Consider the following 25,934-nt stretch of genomic DNA (forward strand, 5'->3'; position numbering starts at 1 on the left):
AACATATTTTACAGGTGATGACTTGGATCCAACCGAAAGTCAAATCCTGCTGCTATTCCAAGTTCCACTTCCTTTGAACCAAAAAGAATGACATTTGCATATGCCTTGTTTCAATTTAAAAAAAAATATTGTGCAGGTTAGTTGGGTCATGACAAATATGCTCATTTTTCTTTATAACATGTGATATATACTATCCGAATTCGATTCGAAATTATTCGACCAAATCAGTCTTCTTCTTAAGTCTCTTCTTGTCCCCGTGTGTTTGCGCGAGTAAGTGAAGAACAAATCACTATTCGCTTCGAAACTAAAGTTCACTATTCGCACAAGCCTACAAATTACATAAGCAATTTTACAAGTTGCAGGGTAAAAAAGCCTTGATAAACCAGAGCTAGGCTCATGTAAATGTTAATATTTTGGTTCGAAGCAAAGTCAAAGTGAACATAATCAGTCTGGAATATATTAAAATGAACAGTTCGAGTAGTGCGATTTGCATAAAACCTTGACACAAGTGCTAGATGTTGCTAAATTTAATTAAAGCTGATGCTTTCCCTGTGGTGGGGAGGGAGCCTTGCAATCACAAGACTCTTTTGCATTCACCTGTCATGCAACATGTCGATGCTGTGAAGTGCAAAATTAACTGCACAATACAATCTAACTATGCTGTGTCGCGCTATGCTTTCAGTCTACAGCTCAGACCACTTATAACGTAACCGCTTACAGTGCAGTACCGGCTATAATGCGGTTTTTTCTGACTCCCGTTTACCCTCCCATAGCACTCCATGTATACGCATACCGCTTATTGTGCAGTCCCCCAAGATGAAAAACCGGTTATAATGCGGCTGCCGGAACGTTCTCAGAGATGCGAGGGAGGAGAGAGAGTGGCGACGGTGTTACGAAGGAGGAGCGGACGCGGAACGAACGAACAAGGAGCGGGGGGAGAAAAAAAAGGGGATGGCGGTGGGGGACAGCAGCCCGGCATGGGTGCGTGGTGTGAGGAGGGGGAGCGGTAGCGTGGCCGACGGAGAAGCCTTTGCCCCCTTGACATGCGCGCTTTGCCCCGGCCGCATGACATGCGCGCTCCGCTACGTACGGGCGCCCGCGTCCGCATCAAGAGCGCGTTACCGCTATTTGTCTCCGTCGGGAAAATAGTTGCTTCGTCGTGGAGCGCAGATATCGCGCGTGCAACCTCGATTCCCCCGCAAGTAACAATGCTTTGAGACGCGATTGAGCTTTCGCCTTTGCCACCAACAGGCGGACTTACAGTCTTGAGAGACTTTTTCAGGATAGTTGCCGTGGCTGTTCTCCCGACCGCGAACCGAAACTGCGTTTCACGCGTGATGCCCACGGTTTAGCTCGCGAGTGCGATCTCTTCTACGCCCGATCTCCGTGTTGTCTAGGGCAAGCTTCTCGCGACGGATGCCAAGTTGCAACACGCACGCTAGGCCTAACAAGCGCTAGCTGCCATGTCGGCGGCCTACAGAAGTTGCGGTTTGGTGCCGAGTGAATGAAACATTTTGCAGTTGTTGCATTTAAAAGGTGTGACTTAAATCTTTAACGAAAACGTGGGCGTGCGTGTGAAACACTCGAGTGGTGGTTTGTGGTCGCCACCGTTTTCGACATCGCGCACGCGCAGTGTGTTACCACGGCGACCTCCCGTGACGGCGCATTTTTTCCGCGTTCGTTATGTCGGCACCGCAGGTCCGCGGACGCTAACCGTTCAACATTTCCAAACGTAAGCAGACGCAAACTTACGTCCCAGTCGCATGCCTCGATAGTCGGAATCACGCGCCTACCCGTTGGTCATGTTTTGCACACGTGCAACCTTTCAAAAATGTTGTTTTGGTTATAGTGCGGATATTCGCGGCTCCGGCGACTTACGTTATAAGCGGTCTATGCTGTATATGCAAGCTAAATCCATCCCATCTTGAAAGAACATAGACAAACTTTGTAGGCTTGCACGCTGTCCAAACTATGCGTGATCTTGAGCTCAATCACTGATGAGTGGCAAAAACCTTCAACAATCTGCTGTTCACTATGAAGCATATCCTGACTGTTAGGCCTAACCAGTGCTGCTTCACGGACTGTCCATCAGAGAAGCTACAGTTTAGTAATGCGTCAACGTAACTCTATTTGCAACAACCATATAGATGTCCGAAAGCCAAAAAAGGACCTCACTAGTGCCCCTTCACGCAGAAAGTTAAAAATGTAGTAGTTCGGTGCAAGTGGTACAGCTGTATCACCCCTGAATCTAGCTGAATGGCGCTGTCTTCAGATGCAATTTTTAACACTATCATGTGTGAATATGCCCAAAACGTCAAGTGTGACACAAGGTCTGAAAGGTAACACTGTGCAGTTATTTCTGCAAGTTATTATGTGCCTTTTTTTTTCACAGTATGTTGTAGTTGGCACCGGATTACACGCAATAAAATACAGCCCATTTTAAGATATACCACAGTTTGTGCGTGTATTCCGCTCTAAAACTGTGCAAAAATTAAAGCAGTGGCGAGTAATAAACAAATTACCCCTTGAGGTGTGGCTTCATTGGGAAATGTGCATTGTTCGCTTCAAATTTCACAATATTTGATGAAGTATTGGAAAAGATCAAATATTCACGCAAGCCTAAACAAAGCCATCAACTACAACTTTGTTAACTATTTCGTTACTGAGGGAAAATGGTTCTTTTATAGGCATCAAAAAACAAATTTTTGCGACAACAAATAACTACTGCTACCATGGCACACATTACAGCAAAGAGATTTTAGACTGTGAAATTCTGTTTCCAAAAATGTAAGCTGCAATGTAAAATCTTATAATCTAACATGTAAAAATTTTAAGAAGTGCCATTTTTGTGAGCAGTTGTAAAAAACAAAAATAAGACTATGACATGACAAACATTAAAAGAAATTCAGAATATGCATTTAAAAGATAACCTAAGGACAGTCTGAAAAAATAGATGCTCAGTACACTGCCGCTCCTTGAATGCAAAAAAAAAAAAATCTACAGATCAGGAACCTTGACTGCTCATGCCATGCAGCGAAGCATTTTTTAGGTACAGGTGTGAAACATCTGTTTCGCTTGGCTTTGTGGTCCTCATAGCACATTTTGCAGCTTTGCTTTTCTGGCATCTTCTGGCAACAATGATTTACTTCTTTTAGCACAGGGTTTACTGGAGTGCAGAGTGTGGGAAGATACCCTCAGCTTCTTACACTCTGCTGTCACTCCAGCCAACATGAACCCCACAGCCAATCTCTGGTGTAGATTACGGCATATTAAGTGCAATAGAGTGATATTCCCACATCAGCTTTCCCCTTTGCCAATTCTGCTAGCTAGGCCTAATTACTGCATCATTTGGGAACCTGTGACTACAGTAACAGTCTAGCACACACAGAGTCCATAAAACTAGGGGTGTGCGAATATTCAAAATTTCGAATATTTTTCGAATAGTGTTTGCTATTCGATTCGATTCGCACTGGAATTTTACTATTCGAACTTCCCAAAAACAAATACAGTCAACGTCCGATTGAAAGTGACCCCTTCAGATTTTCAATATGCTTCACCTCGTTACACTCTCGTATCGCGGCAAAGCTGCCTTTCAAGCTCCGTTACGGTCGAACTTTGCCAAGACAGTCAACGTCCGACTGAAAGTGGTCTCTAGATTTTCAATATGCTTCACCTCATTACACCTCAATATTGCGGCAAAGCTGCCTTTCAAGCTCCGCTACGGTCGAACTTTGCGAAGAGACAACGTGCGATTGGAAGTGGTCCCTAGATTTTCAATATGCTTCACCTCATGACACCCCGATATTGCGGCAAAGCTGCCTTTCAAGCTCCGTTACGGTCGAACTTTGCCAAGACTGTCAACGTCCAATTGGAAGTGGTCCCTAGATTTTCAATATGCTTCACCTCATCACATCCCGATATTGCGGCAAAGCTACGTTTCAAGCTCTGCTACGGTCGCAAATTTACTAACTCAAGAAAACGCTGCTTTCAATATGGAGATGAAAGATGTGGCAGAGGTGGGGGCTCAATTAATGGTGTTTTGGACCTGAAATTCGGGCAGGAAGTCCTAAAAATCGGAAGCCAAAGCTTTTAAGCATCCAACATTTCAGATGTTCTTATATATCGACGTCTACGAGGCAGATTTGGAACTCCAGACTTGAAGGGAGCACAGCCTTGTCCGCCACATTAGTTGGGTTTCCACAGAAGTTGAAAGAGGAGGAAAGGCTGAGGAAATGGCATCTTTTTGCCTATCACGTGTAAAGTGTTGTCGGCAACACTTTGGTTGCACCAAATCATGTACATAAATAGAATTCGGCCTCTACATTGCCTCATTCTTGATAAGAAAACTATGAAACATCACCCCTCCAGTGCTTCATCAACCTAGCGAAAAGAAACACTTTCATGTTGCAATCTCATAAGAATATGCTTAGGAATCCTCTCTAACCTTTTTTTTCTGCCATTGCGCTTCGAAGTATTTGAAAAATATTCTAGCAATGTTCGAGAAATATTCGAAAAATAATCGATTCGATTCGCACTCACACTTCAATATTCGAATTCGCTTCGCACCCAAAATTTTGCTATTCGCATAGCTCTACATAAAACTTTTGCAGCAGCTGTACAGGCCGCACGAAATTAAAAAACCGACGAATCACCTTCAGAAACAAGAGGGCAGGGGATGCAGGTGACAGCAACACCGCAGATGACAGCAACATGGTGGTAGTTACATTTGCGAAATTGTATGTGCAGATCCATCCCAAAAATTGACCAACACACTGCAAGGCATCTAAAATTTAAGTTGAATGGTACCTCTTAGCAGAGTGCATGATCTCTGTTTTTTTTTTTTGCTTGTCTAGAATACTTGAAATTAACAAGCTTTTACTATATGCTCATTAGGTATGTCGTAAGAGACAACAAATGTTTGAAGGTGAAAAAAACAGCAAAAAACATGATGCATGTAAGCAAGGAGACAATAGGATGAGGTTGGACGAGGCTCCTTGCCTTGTGTACATTGTGTTTTGAATAATTTTTCACCTTCAATCATGTACCAAGTGGCCCACCCTTCGACCTTGTGGTAACCATAATGTTATTGCCATACCATCGCCAACGTGCGGCAGTGCCTTGTTTCCAAGATCCCTGAGAGGTACATCGTCCTTTGCAGCAGCTGCAGCAATCCTAGCCACTTCACTGTTCGACACTGCGGTTATCTGCTGCGATGGCTGTAGAGCAGTGAATCAGAACAAAAGCAGAAGCAAGGGGTCAGTAGTGCTTCGTGAAACACCACAACAAAACAAGAAACAGAGGCAGGCTATTATAAAGAGAATTACATATGCAATTAAATACTAACAAAAACACCAGTGTTACCGTACCTCTGTGCAGCCTGTTTCCTCCGGCGTTGCTTCTATGGCAAGGTCGAGAGGCAAACCTGCCTCAGTGCTCTCAAAAGGTTTTTCTTCAGAGTAAAAAAATAGACAGAGAGAGAGAGAGATAACAGACTAGTTACTCATTAAACAACTAAAACAAATCGTCCACTTAAACATAATAAACACCAACTTGAGAACGAGAAACAGAGTGCTACAAGAGAAGCAATCGAAGTCTCATATCCACGACCAGACTACAGCAATTTTTCTTGAATTATCTTTGAACCTCAAAATTACTACATGCCAAAGCAAGCATCTTAGCACTGGCTGATGAAGAGTGCATTAAAGAATGAGATGAGCATGTGGCGGCGAGAGTCAATTTTACTCATGCTACTGGTTTGTCCGTTTTTTCCCATTAGTGCTAAATATGAAGGATTTGCTCAAGGGGTCCAAAAGTGGCACGGAAAGGGCACCTGACAAACAATTGCAGCAAAGATGTGAACAGATCCTTTTGGCAATTTCTGGGACATCACAATGTGCCCAAAACTGACAAAAACACACGCGAGGTCAGCCAAGGTATGCTGTGAACATTACACTGAATTGCCAGATTTGTTCTTTAAATCAGCAACTAAGTGAATCGTGATTTTTATCCAGATAGGTTCCTGTACACACTAGTAGGTGTGTAGGTCTGTGACCACACGTTACAAGGCTGTGCAATGTAAAATTAATCAAAGAATTGAGGCTGTTTTCATGCCTGCTTTTATACAGATTGAGGATTCTGTTGATGTTCAGGCCATTTTGGTGAATAACACATTCTGACAAACAAAAAACAATCAGAATCTGAATTTCAGTGCCTCTGGTAGTACAGTAGCTCACCACACCATCATCATGAAAGGCAGTTTTTGCAGTCATTGAATTAGCTGTGGTCATGTTTGCCTGTGCATGCATGGCACCATGCTCGTTAATACAATTAGTATGCGAATGTTTCCTGCAACATAGGGGGCTGATAAAACCATGAATCTTACTTTGTATAGCTATTCAATGCAGTGCGATCACTATCAGTGCTCTGCCTTTCTGGTAAAACTGCAACTTTTTATGACACGAAGAAATCACTGCATCACTACTAACTGCACCAGCACGCAATGGCGTTTGCCATGAGCAGTTCAGGCAGAAATTAAGTCACCAATTGCTCACCTGCAATTGGTTGAAAACAAGATTGCGGATGAACACTTCCCGGCTACACATGTGCTTGACATTTTGTTTTAGTTCTGTTTTCTGTACTTTTTATCAAACAGATGTGGGTCATAAAAGCACTGCAACCAACTTTTTTGCCTCTGTCCTCTGGGTTACATTGAAGTGTGCATATGAGTAGCATATCTAAGCAAATGCTTCTGTTCTCGCTTGTGTAAGCACATGATTCTTTTCAAGCAGGTAAAGTTGCTCACCTTGGTGCATTGCTGTTGCTGCACCTTTTTGTTTGGTAGTCGCTCAACTTTGCTACGATGGTAATGGTGCCATCAGCGCACAAGACAGAACAGGCCACACGGGAATGAAAACTTCGTCTACGTAAGTGCCTGAGAGCTTACGTGGATGAAGTTTGCATTCCAGTGTGGCCTCAGCCCATGGTAAGTGCTTCGAGCACTTACCAGTGGCTAAGAAGGGTTAGGTCAGCGGGTGAGAGATGTGGATACAGGATACCATGCAAAATTCGAGATGAGGGTGCATTTATCCTTTCTTATGTTCTGAATCTTCTTAGCTGAATAACTTCAGCCTGTGTACACCTATTACCCGCCCTTCTTGATGCATTTATCTCCACAACTGCCAATCTACATGACCCACAACTAAAAACGGTAGCTTGAAATGTTTCAAAAGCCCCTCTTAACACATATCGGCAGCAGCAGCAACAGCTTCACATAAAACAATGCGCAAGGTCCAGGTTTAGTGCTGCCAGCGAAGCCTATTAATAACACTTGGGACTAGAACTTTGCATTCAGGAGGGGACTTCATATTTGGGCACAACGGAAGCCAGTGCACCACTATATTTGTTGTTTTTGTGTATTGTATTCTAAGAAAGCTGGACAGTGCACTTCCACAGTTTATTAAATAACTTTAACTAGGTATGCAACGACAGCCAAAAAAAAAAATGAGAAAGCACTATTTAGAAATCTGTGACATTACAGTGATGCACAGGCAGCAGCATTTTGGCACAAAATTTCAGAAACGCAACCTTGACCTTCACTTCCCCTTCGAATAATAAACCAATTACTGCAAAACAGATGAAAGTACAGCTCTTAAAGGACCACTGACACCAAAATTGAAACCTCGAGATCTTTGTGTTGTCTGACTTTCCTGTATACGGGGGCACATCTGACCGATTATTAGTGACGAACGTTGCCTTAAAGATATCTTAATTTGATTTTAAAGTAAGCGTGAGTGCTCACTTGAGTTGGCTGCACCTTGCGACATCCTGGTATGACGTAGATAGAGGCCCCGTGTGACGTTCCACGAGTAAAGCAAGTATTGTGGACGTCACAGAAGGTTTGCGGGGCGCACGTGCACAATACGACGACTGGCACCCTGGCACCCAGCGAGGCCTATTGTTCCTCACCCCTCTGGCTCTGTTGTCGGGCTGCTCTCGAGGTAGTTTTCGTGAGGGGACACGCGCTTAACAGGCACCCACATACTTTCAATCTCTACCGCGTGCGGGGCCCCGATTTGAAAACCGCGCTGTCAACGTCACCACAGCTTGAGTGCACGTGGTCTTTGACGCTCCCCCGCATGGGGCGCCAGTTTCTTGTGGTTTTTAGGCGGGCGTTTTGAAGTGATGCTAAAATGGTCACAATAAACTACGCTAGAATTAGCTGTACGATACGCTAGAGCATTTACGATTTAATTTAGACATTACCAGACAAAAAGGTACAAATTACAGCAAAAAAGTCACCAACAAAAATTTCGCTGTCAGGGGTCCTTTAAAGGATACTTTCACTCTCCTCTGATTTAGCGTTAAAGATGGCAATATCGAACAAAAACTTGAAAGGTTATTGCTAGCAAGGCCTCGAAGGGGTAAGAAATGAGTGAGGAAAAAAAAAGGAACGCTAAAGTGCCAATTAAAAGCAATCAGTGTGTCAGGGTGACACCTAACTTTGCACTCACCACACGACAATGACCTAGAATACCCTACTGTCCTCCAGGCAGGGCCAAGGCCACAGGCCTCCACGGGGCTCCAGCAAGGCGTTGAAACTAATGATGATGACACGATAGGCTCCCCTGTAAACAGGCATAAAGAAGTGGCAAAAGCGGAAATTTAATGCTGTTCCAATGCTCAGGCCTAGCATTATTCTTCCACAAAAGAAAGCAGCATTCTCGCCACAGCTGTGTTCCGCCTGCTAACCTAGGACCTCAATACAGGAAAACCTCATGTACCTACCAGGAATGCAGCGTAAGTAGGCACTAAACGGTAGTATGTAGTAACATTAGAGCACAAATGTGCATTTCCAACATGTACTGCCATTGCCAATAAGAAGTAAATGCGATGCCACAGTAAATGTTGTCCAAAGTACCAATTATGAGGCCCTTTCTTAGTTTTTGCCAAAGTGCAGCGAAAATTCCAGCTCTTTTGAACGACTGAGTGATAGCGCGCAGTGGCAATGCCAAACAGCATTTCGAAATTATGACAGGGAACACAGACAGTGGCCGCCATGGTGGCAGAGAGGTTGGATGACTTGTTTGACTTTCTCTCATACATGCGTGCGCAACTGCAGTGACATCTGCTACTGGGCGAAAACTGGTGCTGATTCACTGGCATCTGCTGGTGCTGTATGGAGCCCATAATTCCTAGCAAGGTGTGTGTAGCGCATCACCTACCAAGTTCACACTGTCACTGTTGGGGCTCTTGCTATACCCTACGTGAGCGATTGCCATGGGAGTGTTTGTACCCGCTTTGCTCCTGACTGTACACGGGTGGAGTGCATTATGATTGTCACCTATTAAAAGTGTGGTACTGCACAAGTGCAGCTCAGCAGATAGCTGAAAATCCTTATCGTGATAGGGATGTCGATGATAAGTCGCACTGGCACGTTTGCTGGTGGCTGCCAATGTGCCATGTGCCCTTCCCATGCTTATTTGGATGAATAAAGGCCTAGCTTCATCCACTCTGAAGGACAAGTCTTTGGTCGTCCGACCTCTACACTTACTAAAGAGGCGGAAGACCTCTGGTGTCGTGCTGTAGTCTCTTGCGCCGCACTGTAGTGCCGACAACACCACAACTTTAGGGTGCAGTTAACCTTTATGCAGCAAAAAGGAATCGTGGTACACACTAACTGGTAGGCACAGAATGAGCCACTCCAGCTTAAGCGGTCAGCAAATGCACTAGGCTCTATGCAGGCTTGGTTGGGGATTTGTTGTAACAGTGTATTAACCGTTAGTATGCTTAAAGCAGGTATGTATTAACCCATATATGCCCAAACTCAGAAAAAATGACAAAACAAATATTTTTTTTTTCACCAAAAGTGCACTTCTACCATCAAAAGAAAGCGCAAGTTCTTTATTTACTGCCAGGTGAACGCAACACTGTTTTTCAAGCCGTCCTATACATATAGAACACTGGGCATTAGGGGTGCTATGTGCGGGTGTGGTAAGCCTTGAAACATTTCACGTGCACACCGACATTGCACTTCTTCCTCTCCATGACGTCTTTCATAAAAACACGCGTTTTCCCAGAGAAAGCGGTCGGCATTTTACGTGCACTTTTTCCTCTCCATGACGTCTTTCACACAAAGCATGCGTTTGCTCGGAGAAAGCGGTCGGCACGTGGCAGCATGAAAAGCAAGCAATTTCTAGGCCTGCACACATTGAGAATGAGGCCTGCTTGATGTGCTGTAGGTGGCGCTAGTCATCAGCTAAAGAAATAGCGATGTTAGAGTGCATCAAAGAAGCGTCCTATGCGTAGGACACTGGGCACATATGGGTTAACAAGGTTTTACTGTACAAGCATACCATGCAGGCCAGGCTCATATATTTAACATAAAGGATCACAGGCGTGACATTTCCAATGCGCATTTTTTTGGTTATTTAAAATGGTAGCATAAGTGCTTGAAAAGCCTTAAAAGGAAAAGAAATTCTAGACTTTATTATTTAACTGAAAGACAAAGGATGTGTACATGTTCAAATGACCTAGCTAGAATTTCTTTGCAAAATGCAGAGTTAACAAGTACTGTCTGTTACCTCTTGCTGCTTCCACCTTTTTTGTGTGTACTGTAGTTTAACAATGAACCCCTACCAACTCCCCTAACTTTCAGTTCTATTGCCAAGTTTTGAAAGCAGTTCAATTAATTTGCTAAATCGCGTAGCAGGCTGGCTTGCTTCATTTCTGTGATCATCGCGGCATTTTTATGCGTGTGTAACTGGTAAGAACATGTGCAACACTCTTGTCTATACACCCCCCCCCCCCCCACACACACATATATTTCAATAGCGACATCTCCTCAGCCAGTCATATTGCTACAAACCGTAAACACATTTTGTGCTTTCTCGTTACGTCACCATGTCCATAACTACAGGTCCGGCATTCCTCAGCCAACTCATAAGCATTTCCCCAACTTTGTAGTTGCCAAATGTCTTCCCTTTACGTACCACAGACATGAGGCATAGTTTCCAGAAATTTGAAATTATGTGGCAGTGCTCTTTTAGTGAACAGTGAATAAAAGTCTGTGGTGAGGAAAGCATGGCTATCACGTTCCCATTTTCAGTCACAGTTGTCAGTTCAGAGATTTTAACGTCGGTGACGGCAATCTTTTTTTGTTTTGACACTCTACAATCATACGCAGAGCTGCTTCCCTGATCGTACCTAGGCGATCACATCAGCTATGACGCCACATCTACCACAAGCCCGGTGGTTAGTGAAATCGTTGTAGCGAGACTCAATTTTAAGGTAGCAATTCAACGCACTATTTATGTTTGTAAGTGTCCTAGTTACACTTCTACAAGCTACAACTGAACCTTGATACAATGAATATTGACGTATAATGAATTGGTGGATGTAAAGAATACATGCTTAGAATGCATATCAGATGTAACAAAGGCATATTCGCGTCCACTTGCATGTCCCGCCATTGCTGAGAATGAAACGAAACTGCACAGGCAATGAGCAGACAGGTCAGCACTCCACATGTGCTACACATGCAAAGCCATAGCGAGAGGGGCATACACTAAAGAAAAAAAAGCTGAGCACAGTTAGCACATGAAGTAAAGACAGGACACTGCTATTTTGTAATGATGCCTTTTTGTGTTTTGTCAGTAGTCAGAGCGAAGGTACGGCCATGCTATCGACAACATCAGCTGGCTGTGGGCAGTGCCTGACAATACTAGCCATGGGCAGTAATGATTAGCATCGAAATCAGCAGAGGGCATTGATAAATATAGAAGTTTAACTGGTGCTTGTTTCATTGCAAGGTTTCTTGCAACCACGATTGAAATGCTGTGGTAACATCAGGCTTATTTTTATGCCACCTCGCATGAACGCAGGAGAAAACAAAACATTAAGCAGATGACCATTGATTGAAACAGGAGGAGTGAATATAAAATATTTTTTGGCCTTTCTGATTATCAAGGATACACACACTTTTGATTTATTTCACTACTGTTGGGCCAGATCGCTGCAGAGTTGGTAATAACATTGTGGAGGAGGCAGCAAGCAATTCTTTAGCTATTTTTGACGGGAAATTGTGAATTGCCTGTTGCATGCATTGAGATACTATTTGGCTTGTGTTCACACGGGCTTTCACTACAGGTTGGTAACATTTTTCAACAATGCTCAAAAGTGGTGCAAGACACGGTTAAAACAAGGAAACGTCAAAGTTTGGCGAGGACTACCCATGCATACCAAGCACTGGACAACGAGCAAACTTGGAAGGAATACAGGTCACAGTGCTGCTTTTGCAAGAAGCTATTCAATGCAGTGTGTCGCAGAGAAATCAATTGCCCTACTTACTCGATTCTAACACGTGTTTTCTTCCTTTTTTCTTCCGGCAGAAATTTATTAAAATGATGCAGGCATATTCGGAGACGATTATGCAGCAAATATTGCTACAGTGGCAAGAAACTGCCATTGGCATTGAAAAATGCAATAAAATTAAACCATGTGAGCTGTAGCTAAAAGAGCTATGGTTGTTACAAACCTGTTTGTGCCTCTTACAGTGTCTGTAAGGCATTTAGGAAAGAAATTCAGCATCTGAAGTGCTGTGGACAAAACGAAAGGCAAGAGGCTCTGGATGCTGACAGATGAGTGACACTCGATCCACAAAGGCTAAGATGGAATAATTTGTTATTCCTATACGAGATGACTGCTATCAAGTTAATGTATGCACCAAAAGCAGCAGAGCTTCTGGGTGTATACCACATAATTACCAAGTCACAAAGAATCTGGGCATGCCACGCTGGCCATTCATGCATCGTCCAGACAACTACGACATGCCTTCAACCACTGCATTGTTCCATGCGTCACTGATATCGCAAAACTGCCCAACTTTCATGACATGTCAAACATTGTTATCAACACACCTAGAACATAACTACCATACATTTAGTGTGCGCCTTGATTACATCAGGAATAGTACACTTCCAAAATTTTTTCTGTCTTCAAGGAATCGAGGCCTCATGCCACCCATTATGGTGCTGGAATCTATCCAACCAGGAAAGAAAAGAAAAAAAGAAAAAGAAGTGCCAGTACTTTAATGGAGCACATACTACTCTACAATGGGAAGAAGCATAATAATACACCCAAGCCTCGATATAACGAACACGGATATAACGAATTATCAGTTGTAACGAAGTAAAAGAAGAATAGACTTGGTAATAGATACGGTGGTTCGAATGTACGCTTATAACGAATTCTCGGATATAGCAAAGTTATTTTTGTGTCAAATGCAACTTTGTTACAATGAGGTTTCAGTGTAGATGGAATAATGAATAATAATGGAGGTACACACTTTAGTAGTGTTGTATGTGCGCCTATATATATCTGAACAAAGAGCACATTGAAAAAGCCAAGGCATTGATGAATACAGTGCAAATCAGCTTCCTCTCCGCACCTTTGGCAAACATTCCCTTAGGAGGAGGCTGCAGCAGAGGCATAGGTGACGCCGCATTGCTTCCACCTAGGATCCCAGGAGGGGGTGAAGAAGGTTCGTCGTTATCGCTTATGTGTTCCTTTGGGTCCAGCGTGTGCTGACCGCATTCCACCAAGATGTCATATGGCTGCTTTTTCTTCCACCTACAGGAAATGCACTACACCATTATTCACCACATAGCTGTGCAGAAACTTTCAGTCTACAAATGCTCTTCAGGCACGCCAGATAAGACCTGTAGCTTCCCTGTGGTTTAGAGAAAACTTAACTCTGCACCAATGTACCAGGTTGAGGCCTTCTTACGCTGGAGGTGTCCAGATTTTCCTGTCTACAGCGAAAGTGTTCAGCAACGCAAAATGAAGATGCGGCACCCTGCATCCAGACTTGGCTACATTATCACAAATGCTGCACTACGGCAATCCCGTCATGATTTTCTTCCTTTGCATTGCATGTTGTGAGAAAACGTTTGCAGAACATGTCATCAGTGAAGAAATTAGATCTACCAGAACCTTGCAATGTGAGATAACATTACAATACTGAATTGGTCAAACGTGCTACTGCGCTGTCTTATTTAAGCTGGCATGCCTATTTTTTTTTTTTGGGGGGGGGGGGGGGGGGAGGGGGTATCATTAGCAACCATACTTTCATGAAACCCCTTATCATAGGTCGGCAAACTTGCTGATGAGTCGACTCACTCAGACTCAGATCGGGCTGTGAGTGTGAGGAAAATTTTAGTGAGTGCGAGTCCGAGCGAGTCCGGTTGAGGAAAATATTCACGAGTCTGAGTGAGCTCAGACTCATGAATATATTTCTCAAAATATATTTCTTGAGTGAGTCTGAGTGAGTTCCACCTTCTATTGCCGACCTATTGTCTTATCTACTCATCTTCAGCATTACTATCAATCTTATATTTAAGTCTATTCACACATATGTCAATGCATGAGCGTTCATGCGCCACCTCAATATTTATTGATCAGAGGAGCAAGTTGAGGGGGGGGGGGGTGCCATGACCTCCCCCCTCCCGCAAACTCTTTCACAGGAAGTTTTTGATAAAATATCTCGTGTGAGTCACGTATTTCATAAGAATGTCCTTACTGGATTGAAACCACTGCTGATAACACGTACTATTTGAAGGTACAAGATCAAAAGGCATATCGTAGAGCACCGATTATGTGAGATAATGGTGTTAAAGAGCATTAGCATCATGATTGAAAAAACTAATTTTACGCTAACAGACTCATGAGTTGACTCACTCAGGCTCAGGTCAAGCCGTGAGTCTGAGTGAATCCGGCTCAGTGATATGTTGGTGAGTCTGAGTCCGAGTGAGTCCGGTTGAGAAAATGTTTAGCGAGTCTGAGTCCGAGTGAGTCTGGTTGAGGAAAACTTTGGTGAGTCTGAGTCCAAGTGAGCCCTCAGAGCAAAATATATTTCTCGAGTGAGTCTGAGTGTGCTCCAATTTTTTTTGCCAACGTATGCCCCTTATTAGAATTTAATAGCCCACAGCAGCTCACATTTTACGTAAAATTAAGAGAGCTATATTTTAACGTCTATATGAAGTGTCATTTAAGGCAATCCCCCCTCCTCCCCCCCAAGTAGAAGAAATGAAGTTATGCCGGTTTGAATACCAATGAGGTGAAGTGTATTCCCTGAGTATTGCTGACCCTGTACAGGAACCAAACTACTACTATGCTTTTTTCTTTTTTATAGGATATGCTCATCATGTAACCTTTTCTCTGGTGAAATTTTTGTGCACTACCACTAGAGTTTACCAATGGCAAGAAATCCTTGATATCTTGCCCAATGCGCATGGGCAATGAAACTATAAAACATAACAGCAGTGGCCTTTGTATTACACAAGCTGTACCAAATAAAGCAGTCCTTTCACACACTAAGCACTTGCAGATGGCCAGAATAACAAGAACAAAATGTGTTGTTATTAAGATAGCAGTCCTTTGCTTAACATTCCAAGTAATGTGCACAGAAAAAGGCCAACACACCCCAACACTGCTGGTTGCTGTTAACAATTGCAGGCCCAATGAGCCACGTTAATGACACCAGTAGCTCAGGCATTGAGCAATATGTTTTTAGAACACAAGTTAGTAAATTTGTGTGCATGTGTATTTTATATATATAACAGTACGCTGGTGCACTGCTGCAGCACTGCAGAACTACAACAATACACTTGTGCACTGATGTTAACAGTTGACCTACTGCTTCACAATTAACAGTTTAATCAATTAATAGCATGAATCTATGTACAGTTCAGGCATCAGCTCAGTTCAGCAGTGAGGAGGTGCACAGACCGCTGCTTTACTAGTAGGCATGCAGCCCAACAGTTTCTACTGCTGTTGCTCTAACGGCATTGATATATAACAGATTTCTACACAATGATGCCAAATGTGCTGCTAGGCAGTGCACCCAGGCGACCATTAAATAGCTATGATTATGTAAGCTCTTTTTCATTAAGGCCCTCTTAGCTAAAACATGCATGGAGTGACAAGTACTGACAATATGGCCTTTACAAATTTAATAAAATTTGTAGTAAAATCCGACTGTTGGGGAGGAAAATATATACAAAAGGGGTTGTTGCTCTAAGCATAAGAAGAATGTTTTTATTGAACCACGTTTCTTTTTCTTGTTTCTAGATTTCCTAGCACACTTAGCTCTAGTAGGGGGTGAAGACCTCAGCCAAATCGATATCAAGACCCTCGACCCCGATGCACTGGATTGGTTAAAATCAAAAGTGACCATGTGACACTGGCATAAGCTACACCCCATATTACATTGGGTATGGCTCACAGAAGTTAAATATGCGAAAACATAGATGGATGTTTACACACACAGTTCCTTTTAGTGCAATAAACTAAAAGGGGCAGCAGGTAAGCATGGGAAAATGGTCACTTCAAAATTCTCATCCATTTAGTCACCTTAAGCGTCACTACTGCGAGAATACTTCGTCAACTTAACAAAAAAGTGGGTGAAAAAAAAATTTGGTTAGGTTGTTTGGCTCACTAACCTTTCATACTAAAACAGGCATGTAAACAGAACATTTGGTAGTGCACATCACCTATTCTGTGTCACCTTACGTTTACGATAAAATGTCAAATACGATGATGGGAACTTGCCAACTAAGCTAGCCTCATCACGTGTATCATATCAAAAGAAAGGAAGACACTAACTTCATTTTCCTTCTAAAAGTCAGTGTAGAGGCAAGGGGAAAAAGGAGGCTGCTTTTTCCCCGATACCTCTTCTGCATTTATAAACCAAACACAATGGTTTACTTTCTAACGATTAAAGTGTCGTGCTTGAGGTCGGGAAAATTTGGTTTCGGACGCTAAGATGCAATGAAGTGGCTCTTATGGGACCTTTGACAGAAAATACCAGTTACTTGCCCACCATCCTCTTGCACTCACAAATAGTTGAATGTGCTAACAAAGTTCTGCATAGTTTCACATTGCATATTATTTAGATACAACAGGCACGGTACAACGCTCACATCGAAGAGCCTAAGGCATTCATTATTTCATGAAAGAGCACATGCAAACAAGAGCACATAATATAAATCTGCTACAGACCTCTCTGAACTGAGCTCAGCGTCTTTAGAAGCAGTGACTAGCAGGGGATGAACACGAGTTCTTTGTAGCAGTGGCTGAAATAAAGCGTGAACAAAGTTGCCGGATTAGCTCGGAATTTGTAAAAATGCAATTGAAACCCCCAATGTCAAATACGATGTTCGGGGCGCAGCACACGAGGGTCGGCTACAACATACAACAGAGCCAGTGTCGAGAGGCCGAGGTAAATCAGGCCAAACAGAGGAGAGGTCAGACACGGCACGTGGCCTCAGCCTCCCACCACTGGCGAGTATGAAGGTGGCTGTGTAATTGCAAAGCTACTATTTTTGGTATTCACTAAATGTATAAACGACCTGCATACATCAGCACTTTTCTTCTTTTAACCAATACCGGGCACAACCGGTTCAGAGAGACCGGCGCATGCAAAAATGGAGCGATTGTTTGCACCAATGCTGATAGGCCGAACATGCTTCAGCACAACTGCTCACAAACACAAAGGCTGTTCCAAGTACTACATAATCATGAGTCCTAACAAAGCCCTGGCAATACCACAGCATGTTGTTCTGGTGATCCGAGAACCTCACCCGGATTGTCATGGTGTAAACAGTAAGCCTCTCACGACTATGGTCCTGGCTGCCGTAGTACCCACGCAGGTAGGCAAGAAAATTGCAGGGGTACATGCCATACAGGTATTGGAACAGAAACTGCAGACTCAGCTTCAAGTACTTCAGGTGGCTTTCATGTATGTGACCTGAAAGCAGAGAGCTTACTTTTAACCATGCACATGTACAACTAAGAAAAAAATAAGTGTGCGCAGCAGAGCCAATGCTTTAGAGCAGGGGTCAGCAACCTTTTGAGGCGGAGGGCCAAAAGTGTCATGAAGACGACACGACGGGGGCCAGACAGAAAACGGGGGGGGGGGGGCAGGTAGAGAGAAAAAATTCGGTAAATTGACAACAGTGTACAAAACTGACATAAACTTGGGAGATTCTTGGATGAAGGTCCTTCCATGACCTAGTATTTCCACAAAGAATCTTTCTTTCCCCTTTTTTGGACCTGTGCAAAAAAAGGAATTGAAGATGTCTGGATAAGTGTGTAGATGCAGGACACAAGAGAAGGTGCCAACTGGAAGGGATCTTTGTTCCTGTCTAACCCTATGTGAGGTCAAAACTGCCATATCGGCCTTCAGATAGGAAGTGACATAGGGAGGGTCGGCGTTCTGACGTGGTGCCGGGGGCCGCATATAATACTGACCCGTGGCCACAAGTGGCCCACAGGTTGCCGACCCCTGCTTTAGAGGGAAGAAGTTTTGATTACGTCAAGACTCTGGGCTAATGCATAAATGTAAATTATCTTTCGGAGGTGTTTTGCAACCAACTCCATACCCCCTTTTAATGAGATGAAAGTCAAAAGTAAAGGCATGGAAAAGTTCACAACCTCAAGGTCTGTCACAGGCTTGAACCAGTAAAAAATAAAGACCGGTCAAATAGTGAAAAACCCATTGTGTACACAATTTGGTACAAAAACAATCTGAAAGAAATAATGAGAACTGGCTTACTAGGTCTTCTTGTACACTGTGCAGCCAGGGCTGAGAAAGCCTCAAAAGCATCTGCAAGAGCAGAGGTACCAAACTGCACAGGCAGCATTGGCATGAGACTAAAAATGATCATGCTGGCCTGCATAATATGCACAGGCTCTGGAGCACTCTGGAAAATGCAAACAAAAAGAGAAAAAAATAAATACTCCAGCAGATAAATTGAAAGTGCACTGATGAGTCTACCGTTTGTGGGCAGCCACCTCAATTAACCATCTTGAACAACTTGGGGGCACAGTAAGGAAAACAACATGCTTGGAAATTACAATGCCATCCTTTGCCTAACTGGCGACAAGCCAGGTCAGTGCAACTATTAACACACCGTGCAAATTTCATAAAGTTTGATAACGAAGTCAACCACCTCAAAAACTACGCACATTTCGAGAAATGCAATGCTGCAAGAAATTACTAGCAAGGAAAGGCTTGAGAAAGTGCCGCATCTTCCATATCAAGTGAGACGTGGTTGCTTAGATGTGCCACTAAGAATCTTTGACAACTTGGAATGAATAGTACTATCAACATTGACGATGCTCGACTAGTACACAGGACAAGCGCAGTCTGCGCTTGTCCTGTGTACTACTTCTTCTTGTGTTCCGTCAATCACGCAGTTCCTCACCGTTCTAATGTCATACCAACTATCCCCACAACGCACTTTAGTACAGCTTGCACTGCCTGCAATGGTCTATGCCAAAATACAAAATGCCCCTTCTGTGTCTGTACTATACATAAGTGCACAGTGACACCGCACTCGCCTTTATGATCATGAGGATGTGACTTAGAATCTTGTGACTTGTGATGTGATGAAGCCAAGGTGGCTGCCTGTGCACAATGTTGGCAATTAGCATAAGTGTGCATTGCCGCGTCTTTCCTTTAAGACAGTCATGAAGCTTGTCAAAAAGGTCCTGAAAGAACAGAAGTGTATATGAGATCACGTCCCTCATATGTGCAGCACCAGTACATAAACCAAATCACTACTGCTCCCAAAGTGGTCAACCTTTCATTGAAAGAACATTCACTGCCCGCTTAACAGCAACAAAATGCTGCATTAAGTAGACAGCAAAAGTTGCTCAGATACCAAATTTGGGGTTGAAAATTTTCTCGGCTCAATCGTGACTATAGTCAGCATAGAGCACACGAAAATTTGCAACAAAAAACACCAGAGCCAGTCTTGAGAGGCCAAGAAAAATGAAGCCAAATGAATGAGAGATAACGCAATGCTGCAAGAAATTACTAGCAAGGAAAGGCTTGAGAAAGTGCCGCATTTTCCATATCAAGTGAGATGTGGTTGCTTAGATGTGCCACGAAGAATCTTTGACAACTTGGAATGAATAGTACTATCAACACTGACGATGCTCGACTAGTACAGCTTGCACTGCCTGCAATGGTCTATGCCAAAATACAAAATGCCCCTACACAGAGCATGCTACGAGAGCACAAGTGCAATTTGGGTACTTTAGTGAGATGAATAAGGAAACGGTTAAAGTTGCAGACTCTTAGATTAATGCATGAAATAACAGAGATCAGACATGACATGCATGGGCTCGGCCTCCTGCAACTCGCTATTGTGAAAGGTACACAGTATGATGCAATGCTGATCAAGCCTACCTAGAACCACGGTCAAGCTGGTGAGCATTAGAGATTAGTGAACACTGGAGACAGCATGAACATTAGTGAACCGCAGAGGTTGTGTGATCAAGCCCACAGCACTGCTGAACCAATTGGTAGCGATGTTAGAGTATGCAGATGTTTACTTTAGGTGGCAGATGTGCAAAGAGAACCAGAGAGCACCAATCTCTAATCATTTTAATGTGGTGACTCACATGGCATGCTTGTTGGTGTCGAGCCATTTGGGTCACCAGTTGCACTAATTTCAAGAGACCTCTATCAGTTTCAACATGAATACACCATCATGTTGGCAACAGCCCAAGAATGCAGGAAGCAGAATACAGCTGTCTAACAATGAAAGAATTTGCGAAGATGCAGAGTGTGCCAGTCACACTGGCTGCTTTAAGCGACAGCACAGCAGAGGTGATGAACTTCTTTCAATACTGCCATCTGTTGGGAACTGTGCTTTGGAGTGCAGAGAGAAAATGCAGTACAGTTATATGGGCAAAGGCTACACTTAATGTTTAATCTGTAACAAAGTGTACTGAGCAGCAGGCTAGTAGGTGGCAGTGCAAGACTAGACTGAAGCAAAAGAGTTTTATGAAAAACCACAAAAGTCAGCAGCATTCGACAATGATGGAGATATTTATTGTACATCTAATTGTAACTGAATGCCACAAAGAGAAATTCCATATGGTTTCTCTCGGGAGCCAAGGTTTATAGCCAAGTAAAGATCCTTGCTGGTTTGAAAACAATAGTGAGGACTCCTATTAAGCTATAGAGCACCAGAGACACGAGCAGACAACAGCTGAAGGCATATTCAACTACATTGAAATGCAAGAAGATAAACTGATGGTCAGTTAGTCCTGGCACCGACAACATCTGCTACCTTGATTGGTAAAGCAACTATTCAATTGACAGTGGTGCCGTGTTAAATTTGTAAAGTCGGTGAAATTTCTCCCACATTGCAATGTTTTGTTTCACGAGGAACCCGTATCAGTTATCATTTCTCGTGTGCACTTACAATCAGCTGCATCGTAATTTTTGTTTTCACTAGCAACACAACTGGTCTCAGAACAGTTTTCCACCACCTGATGAAAAAGGTTGTGGATGAAGCACTAAACTCAAGCACAGAGCATGCTACGAGAGTACAAGTGCAATTTGGGTAATTTAGTGAGATGAATAAGGAAACGGTTAAAGTTGCAGACTCTTAAATAAATGCATGAAATAACAGACCTTGGCACTGGTTTCCCTGATGGCGACCAAGACATCCAAACACCGCTGAGATCTTGACGTCAAGTAGTAATCAACAAGGGTGGACAGAATTGATGCATCTTTGTCTGAGAAAGAAAAAAAACGCAACTCAATGCGTTATGCGCGATTAGGAAAACCAACGAACCAATTCGACAAGGACTAAGTCGAACAACACTGACTGTCACCACCTTTGACAAGTGAACAACGATTCCGTTCCTTAGGTCCACGTGAGCAGGGTAAATAATAAAAGAAGGAAACCTTGAGAATAGACTGCGTGCCCACGTCAAGGTAAAGTAGCAGTGCTAACAACGCCACACTATATGACAAGTATGGTAACCGGCACGGCAGCGCATACAAAAAAAAAAGCATAAAACACAGGTAGCCTACTGTTGGCAAGGCTCTCATTCACAAGTTGTTTGATTTCTTCCACTTGGCGGCCATCGCACGATTCCAAGCTGGCAAACACCTCTGATGGAAGAGCCATGACTTAGTTGTAGTTCACGCTGCACGAGAAAAAAAAAAAAAAAGAAACACGGTCACACAAGAAACAGCTGGGCCACATGCAATGCAGCACACGATCGGTGGGACGTGCCAGCCAGCCGTCGGCGTTTCCGAAAACGAAAAAGTCAAAATAACCTTTTTACATATCGTGACAGCAGGCAGTCAAGTGCCGTAGTTGTGGGTGTCTTCTGAGGCGATCGAAGTGCTCCTGGACATGCTAGCAGAGCAATCGGTACTCCAGCGATAACGAATACACACAACACACTCCGCAAAACATTTTTTTTTCCCAGCAAGCGTACGAGCCAAGTGGTTACATCCAATGCGCTTCTTTTCTTGCTCTTCTTGTGGCGGCGACAGTATAAACCACCACAGTCCCGTTGATCGAGATGTTATTTGTATTTTTCCGCACAATAATTGCGGTTCTAAAGTTATTTATGGAGAATTTGTTGAAAAAACTGTCTCAAGAACTTGTTCAAGCGCGTCACTATAGACGTTTATAAGCACTACAAGGTATCACAAATAAACGGTGGAAACTTGTTTATGTAACTACATTTTATTGCGCACGCAGGGCTTGGAGATAGAGGTGCAATTTAGGGAGCTACACATAGATATATACTAAGCTGTTTAGGTCTCTTTTGCGTGTGTTATAGCGCTCCTAACGGTGATTGTTTGTACTAACTTGTAAACAAGTGCAATCAATAGTACTGTGGCAATGCTGTGGCATTTGTCTGCGTTTGTTTACCGGCCTTGTAGAAAGCGTAGCATTTTGCGTAGCGCCTCGTAGCCGGTGAAAATACTCAACCCATGAACGAAAAAGTAAAAAGACGTGCAAGCGTCATTTTAATGAGGCTGTTGCCTGCCGCAAGGGCCACGAAGAGAGGGAATAACATAAAAAAGCAAGGAAGTGAAAGCCCGAACGGCGACAAACGAAACTGAAACTTGGCGCAAGCGTTTTGCCGCGTACGTTTGAATGTACAGGGGTGGTCAAAAGTTCGCAGGCTGCTATCCCATGTAATCCTATGGCAGCGCGGCCAGCTAGCTTTTGATCGCCCCTGTACTTGACGTGCAAGTTTATCCGTGCGACTTTGAAACACCCGTCTAAACTTACCCATGCCTCGAACATGTCATGCAGGGGCGTAGCCAGGGGGGGAGGGAGGAGCTTATGGGGCTTCAGCCCCCCCCCCCCCGAAATTTTTCGTGCTCTCATACACCACCGACCAGGGGCGTCACCCGGGGGGTGGGATTTATTGGGCTTCAGCCTCCTCGCCACCTCCCCCCCCCCTTGAAATTTTAAATTTTTTTCGTTTATTATACACCGCCGTCCGAAATAACCACCTTCACCGAAAACCACCCAGGATGTCGCCTAAAATGTGTTTTTTTTTTTTTCGAGCACGACAATGCCGTGGACAGTTGAAAGGTTCCGGAAGGTGGCTTTTCTGCAAGATTTTTTTCAACCATGCAGTTTGTGAAACAGGGTATCACTCTTATTTCTTTTTTGAACAATATAAAAAGAAAATTGACTCTGGTACGATTATTCCTATTTTTACCTTACTTTCACGCAGCCGGCATCTGCCATTGTGTTCTTCCTAACCCAGAAGGTCTACAAGGCGACGCACGTTTAATTAAGTACATTATTTTTTTAAGGACTGACGTCCCCGGGTCTAACATACCGTGCAGTTACTTCTACAAAGTAAGGTGTGGGAGCGGGCTAGTTGGTATTCCTTACTGCTAAAACTTTAGCGCAAAAAGTGCACAGCGGACAAAGAAACGACGAGTACAAGCGCTAACTTCCAACTATCGTTTCTTAAAGCAACACACAGATATATACCTGTCATGTGATTACAACGATATCAGTCAACGCGCAAGAGGAAAACCTACACAAAAAAAACAGCAAAACTACGCGGGACCAACACGTGCGGGTGAATTTAAGTAATCTAGTACCTTTTTTGTTAGTGCGATGGATGGCTTGCTGACGCAGCTCCATTAGCAATCGCTGCCGCCTCAATGATGATCATGGTGCTATCCTTAGGGTCAGTTGCCAACACTGTTGTACTGTCAAATAAAGGCACGCATTTGCATTCCACGCAATGAGCGGCCAAGAAACCATCACAACCTTTTTTCACTGTCTGATTGTGTTCGAGAAATCTCACATTCAGGCATTTGCCTGTCTGTCCGACGTAACTTTGATCGCAGGACAAAGGTATGTTATACACTACGCCCTTCACACATTCAACAAATTCATTTCGGTGCCCAATTTTACAGCTGTTGGAAGGCCTTCTTACCGGACTGGTTCTGGCACATAACTGCGACAACTTATTAGGCGCAGAAAACGCAACTGAAATCCCCGCTCTTAGACCAATCTTTTTGAGATTGTGTGATATACCATGCAGGTATGGAATCTTAGCCACCTTCTTACGAACTGTTGCCTGCGAATCAGTGCACGTGTCACTGATCTTCGAAAACTTGCGCAACTTCTCTGAAACAGATACCAGCAGGCGGCATGGGTATCCAGCTGCCTTCAAACGAGCAATTTGCCCGCAGAAGCTTTCTTGCATCGAATGGTAGCAAGGCTTGGTCAATGCGTTGTGTAAAACAGGCACGAGCAATCGCGCGCTGGACCAGCTTGCTGTGTGCAGAGCAAAAGGCAACACAGGTTTTTTTGTACGAGGCTCATATCATACATGGCTACTCGAAAAGGTCTGAGCCTCAGGTCCAAGAACCTCAGGGATCCGTTCTTTTTTAGGAGTACTTCTACAAGGCAACTTTTGGTCCTCACAGGTCACCTCGCCAGACGAATAATCGGTCCGCTCACACACTGCATGCGAATGATCTTTTTATCCCTAGTTCAGTTGAGCTGTTAATCCCCAGGGATTATTTTTCACATTTATTTAGCGCAAGGCGCGTATACTTTTTTTCGCGCGTTGTTTTCTGTGGTTACAAGAAATCGCGCGGAAAAGAACACGACAAAACAATATTTATCATTCCGTGCCTCACTGTTTTCGCTGTCAATGCGACAACTAAATACAAAATACTATATACAAAACGAATGGTGTTCAAGCTGCTGTTCGTGAGACATATCCAGCCGCACTCTACACTCACTGCACCAGTCACTCCCTTAATCTACTTCTGTGTGCGGTATGCTCCATGGCAGACATCCGAAACTGTTCTCGGACTCTAAAGGCGACGCCAGTCTTTTTCCGTAAATCTTCTAGCCGCTGACACGTTTTGCGAAAAATGATAAACTTGAGCTGTACTGAGTCTACAAGGCAGCGCCTCTTGGGACTATGCGAAACGCGCTGGGTCGAGAAGCACGATGCAGTGCTTCTCGACCCGGCATCGAGAAGCACCAGCCGTCACCAGATCACCAGCCGTCGAGTGATCTATGATCACCAGCTCGACGGCTGGGGATCACAGATCACCAGCCGTCGAGCCGGTGTCCGGAAGCAAAACCTTAGGAGCAATGCATTCGAAAGCGCGGAAGAATATTTTCGCAGAACCCTGTTCATTAAGTTCATGGACCACGTACTAGTCCAGTCACGTTAAACCAACGGTTCGAAAAGCACAGGGCACTTCTAAAGTACTTTTCAGTAATTGTACCATCCTCAATACCACCAATTCAAGATGATCGGGAGAAAGGAACAGAAAATCTCCTGACAGTTTTTGCGCATGACGTCGAAACGAGGGCTGCTTTGGGAGAACTGCGACTATGGTGGACAAAGTGGACGAACGAAGCAGCAAACGAGCGCCCCAGTACAGGAACCGATGCCCTCCCTCATTGCGACAGCAGGTTCTATCGGAATGTGTACAAGCTACTCCATATTCCAGCCACCCTTCCAGTGACCACTGCCAGCGCAGAGAGAACGTTTTCAAGCATGAGGTTACTTAAGAACTACTCACGCTCCACGATGTCTCAGGAACGCATGGTAGG

General features: G+C 43.8%; 1 protein-coding gene across 1 annotated transcript in view; it reads right to left on the reverse strand.

Moving 5' to 3' along the window:
* The window catches only part of LOC119393446 (hamartin), a 68,981-nt gene extending 46,595 nt beyond the window's left edge, over positions 1–22,386 (reverse strand). The window contains exons 1-11 of the mRNA XM_037660476.1: positions 22,142–22,386; positions 21,893–22,008; positions 21,488–21,591; positions 19,399–19,548; positions 18,611–18,758; positions 17,637–17,803; positions 17,056–17,129; positions 13,445–13,626; positions 8,511–8,624; positions 5,367–5,449; positions 5,096–5,216 (exon numbers count right to left, since the gene is read on the reverse strand). Coding sequence (XP_037516404.1) covers positions 5,096–5,216; positions 5,367–5,449; positions 8,511–8,624; positions 13,445–13,626; positions 17,056–17,129; positions 17,637–17,803; positions 18,611–18,758; positions 19,399–19,548; positions 21,488–21,591; positions 21,893–21,989 — 1,240 coding nt within the window. The 5' untranslated portion in view covers positions 21,990–22,008; positions 22,142–22,386. The remainder of the gene's footprint in view (positions 1–5,095; positions 5,217–5,366; positions 5,450–8,510; positions 8,625–13,444; positions 13,627–17,055; positions 17,130–17,636; positions 17,804–18,610; positions 18,759–19,398; positions 19,549–21,487; positions 21,592–21,892; positions 22,009–22,141) is intronic.
* Positions 22,387–25,934: the final 3,548 nt, after the last annotated feature.

This window comes from Rhipicephalus sanguineus, chromosome 1 (assembly GCF_013339695.2).
Source record: "Rhipicephalus sanguineus isolate Rsan-2018 chromosome 1, BIME_Rsan_1.4, whole genome shotgun sequence".
Classification (NCBI taxonomy): Eukaryota; Metazoa; Arthropoda; class Arachnida; order Ixodida; family Ixodidae; genus Rhipicephalus; species Rhipicephalus sanguineus.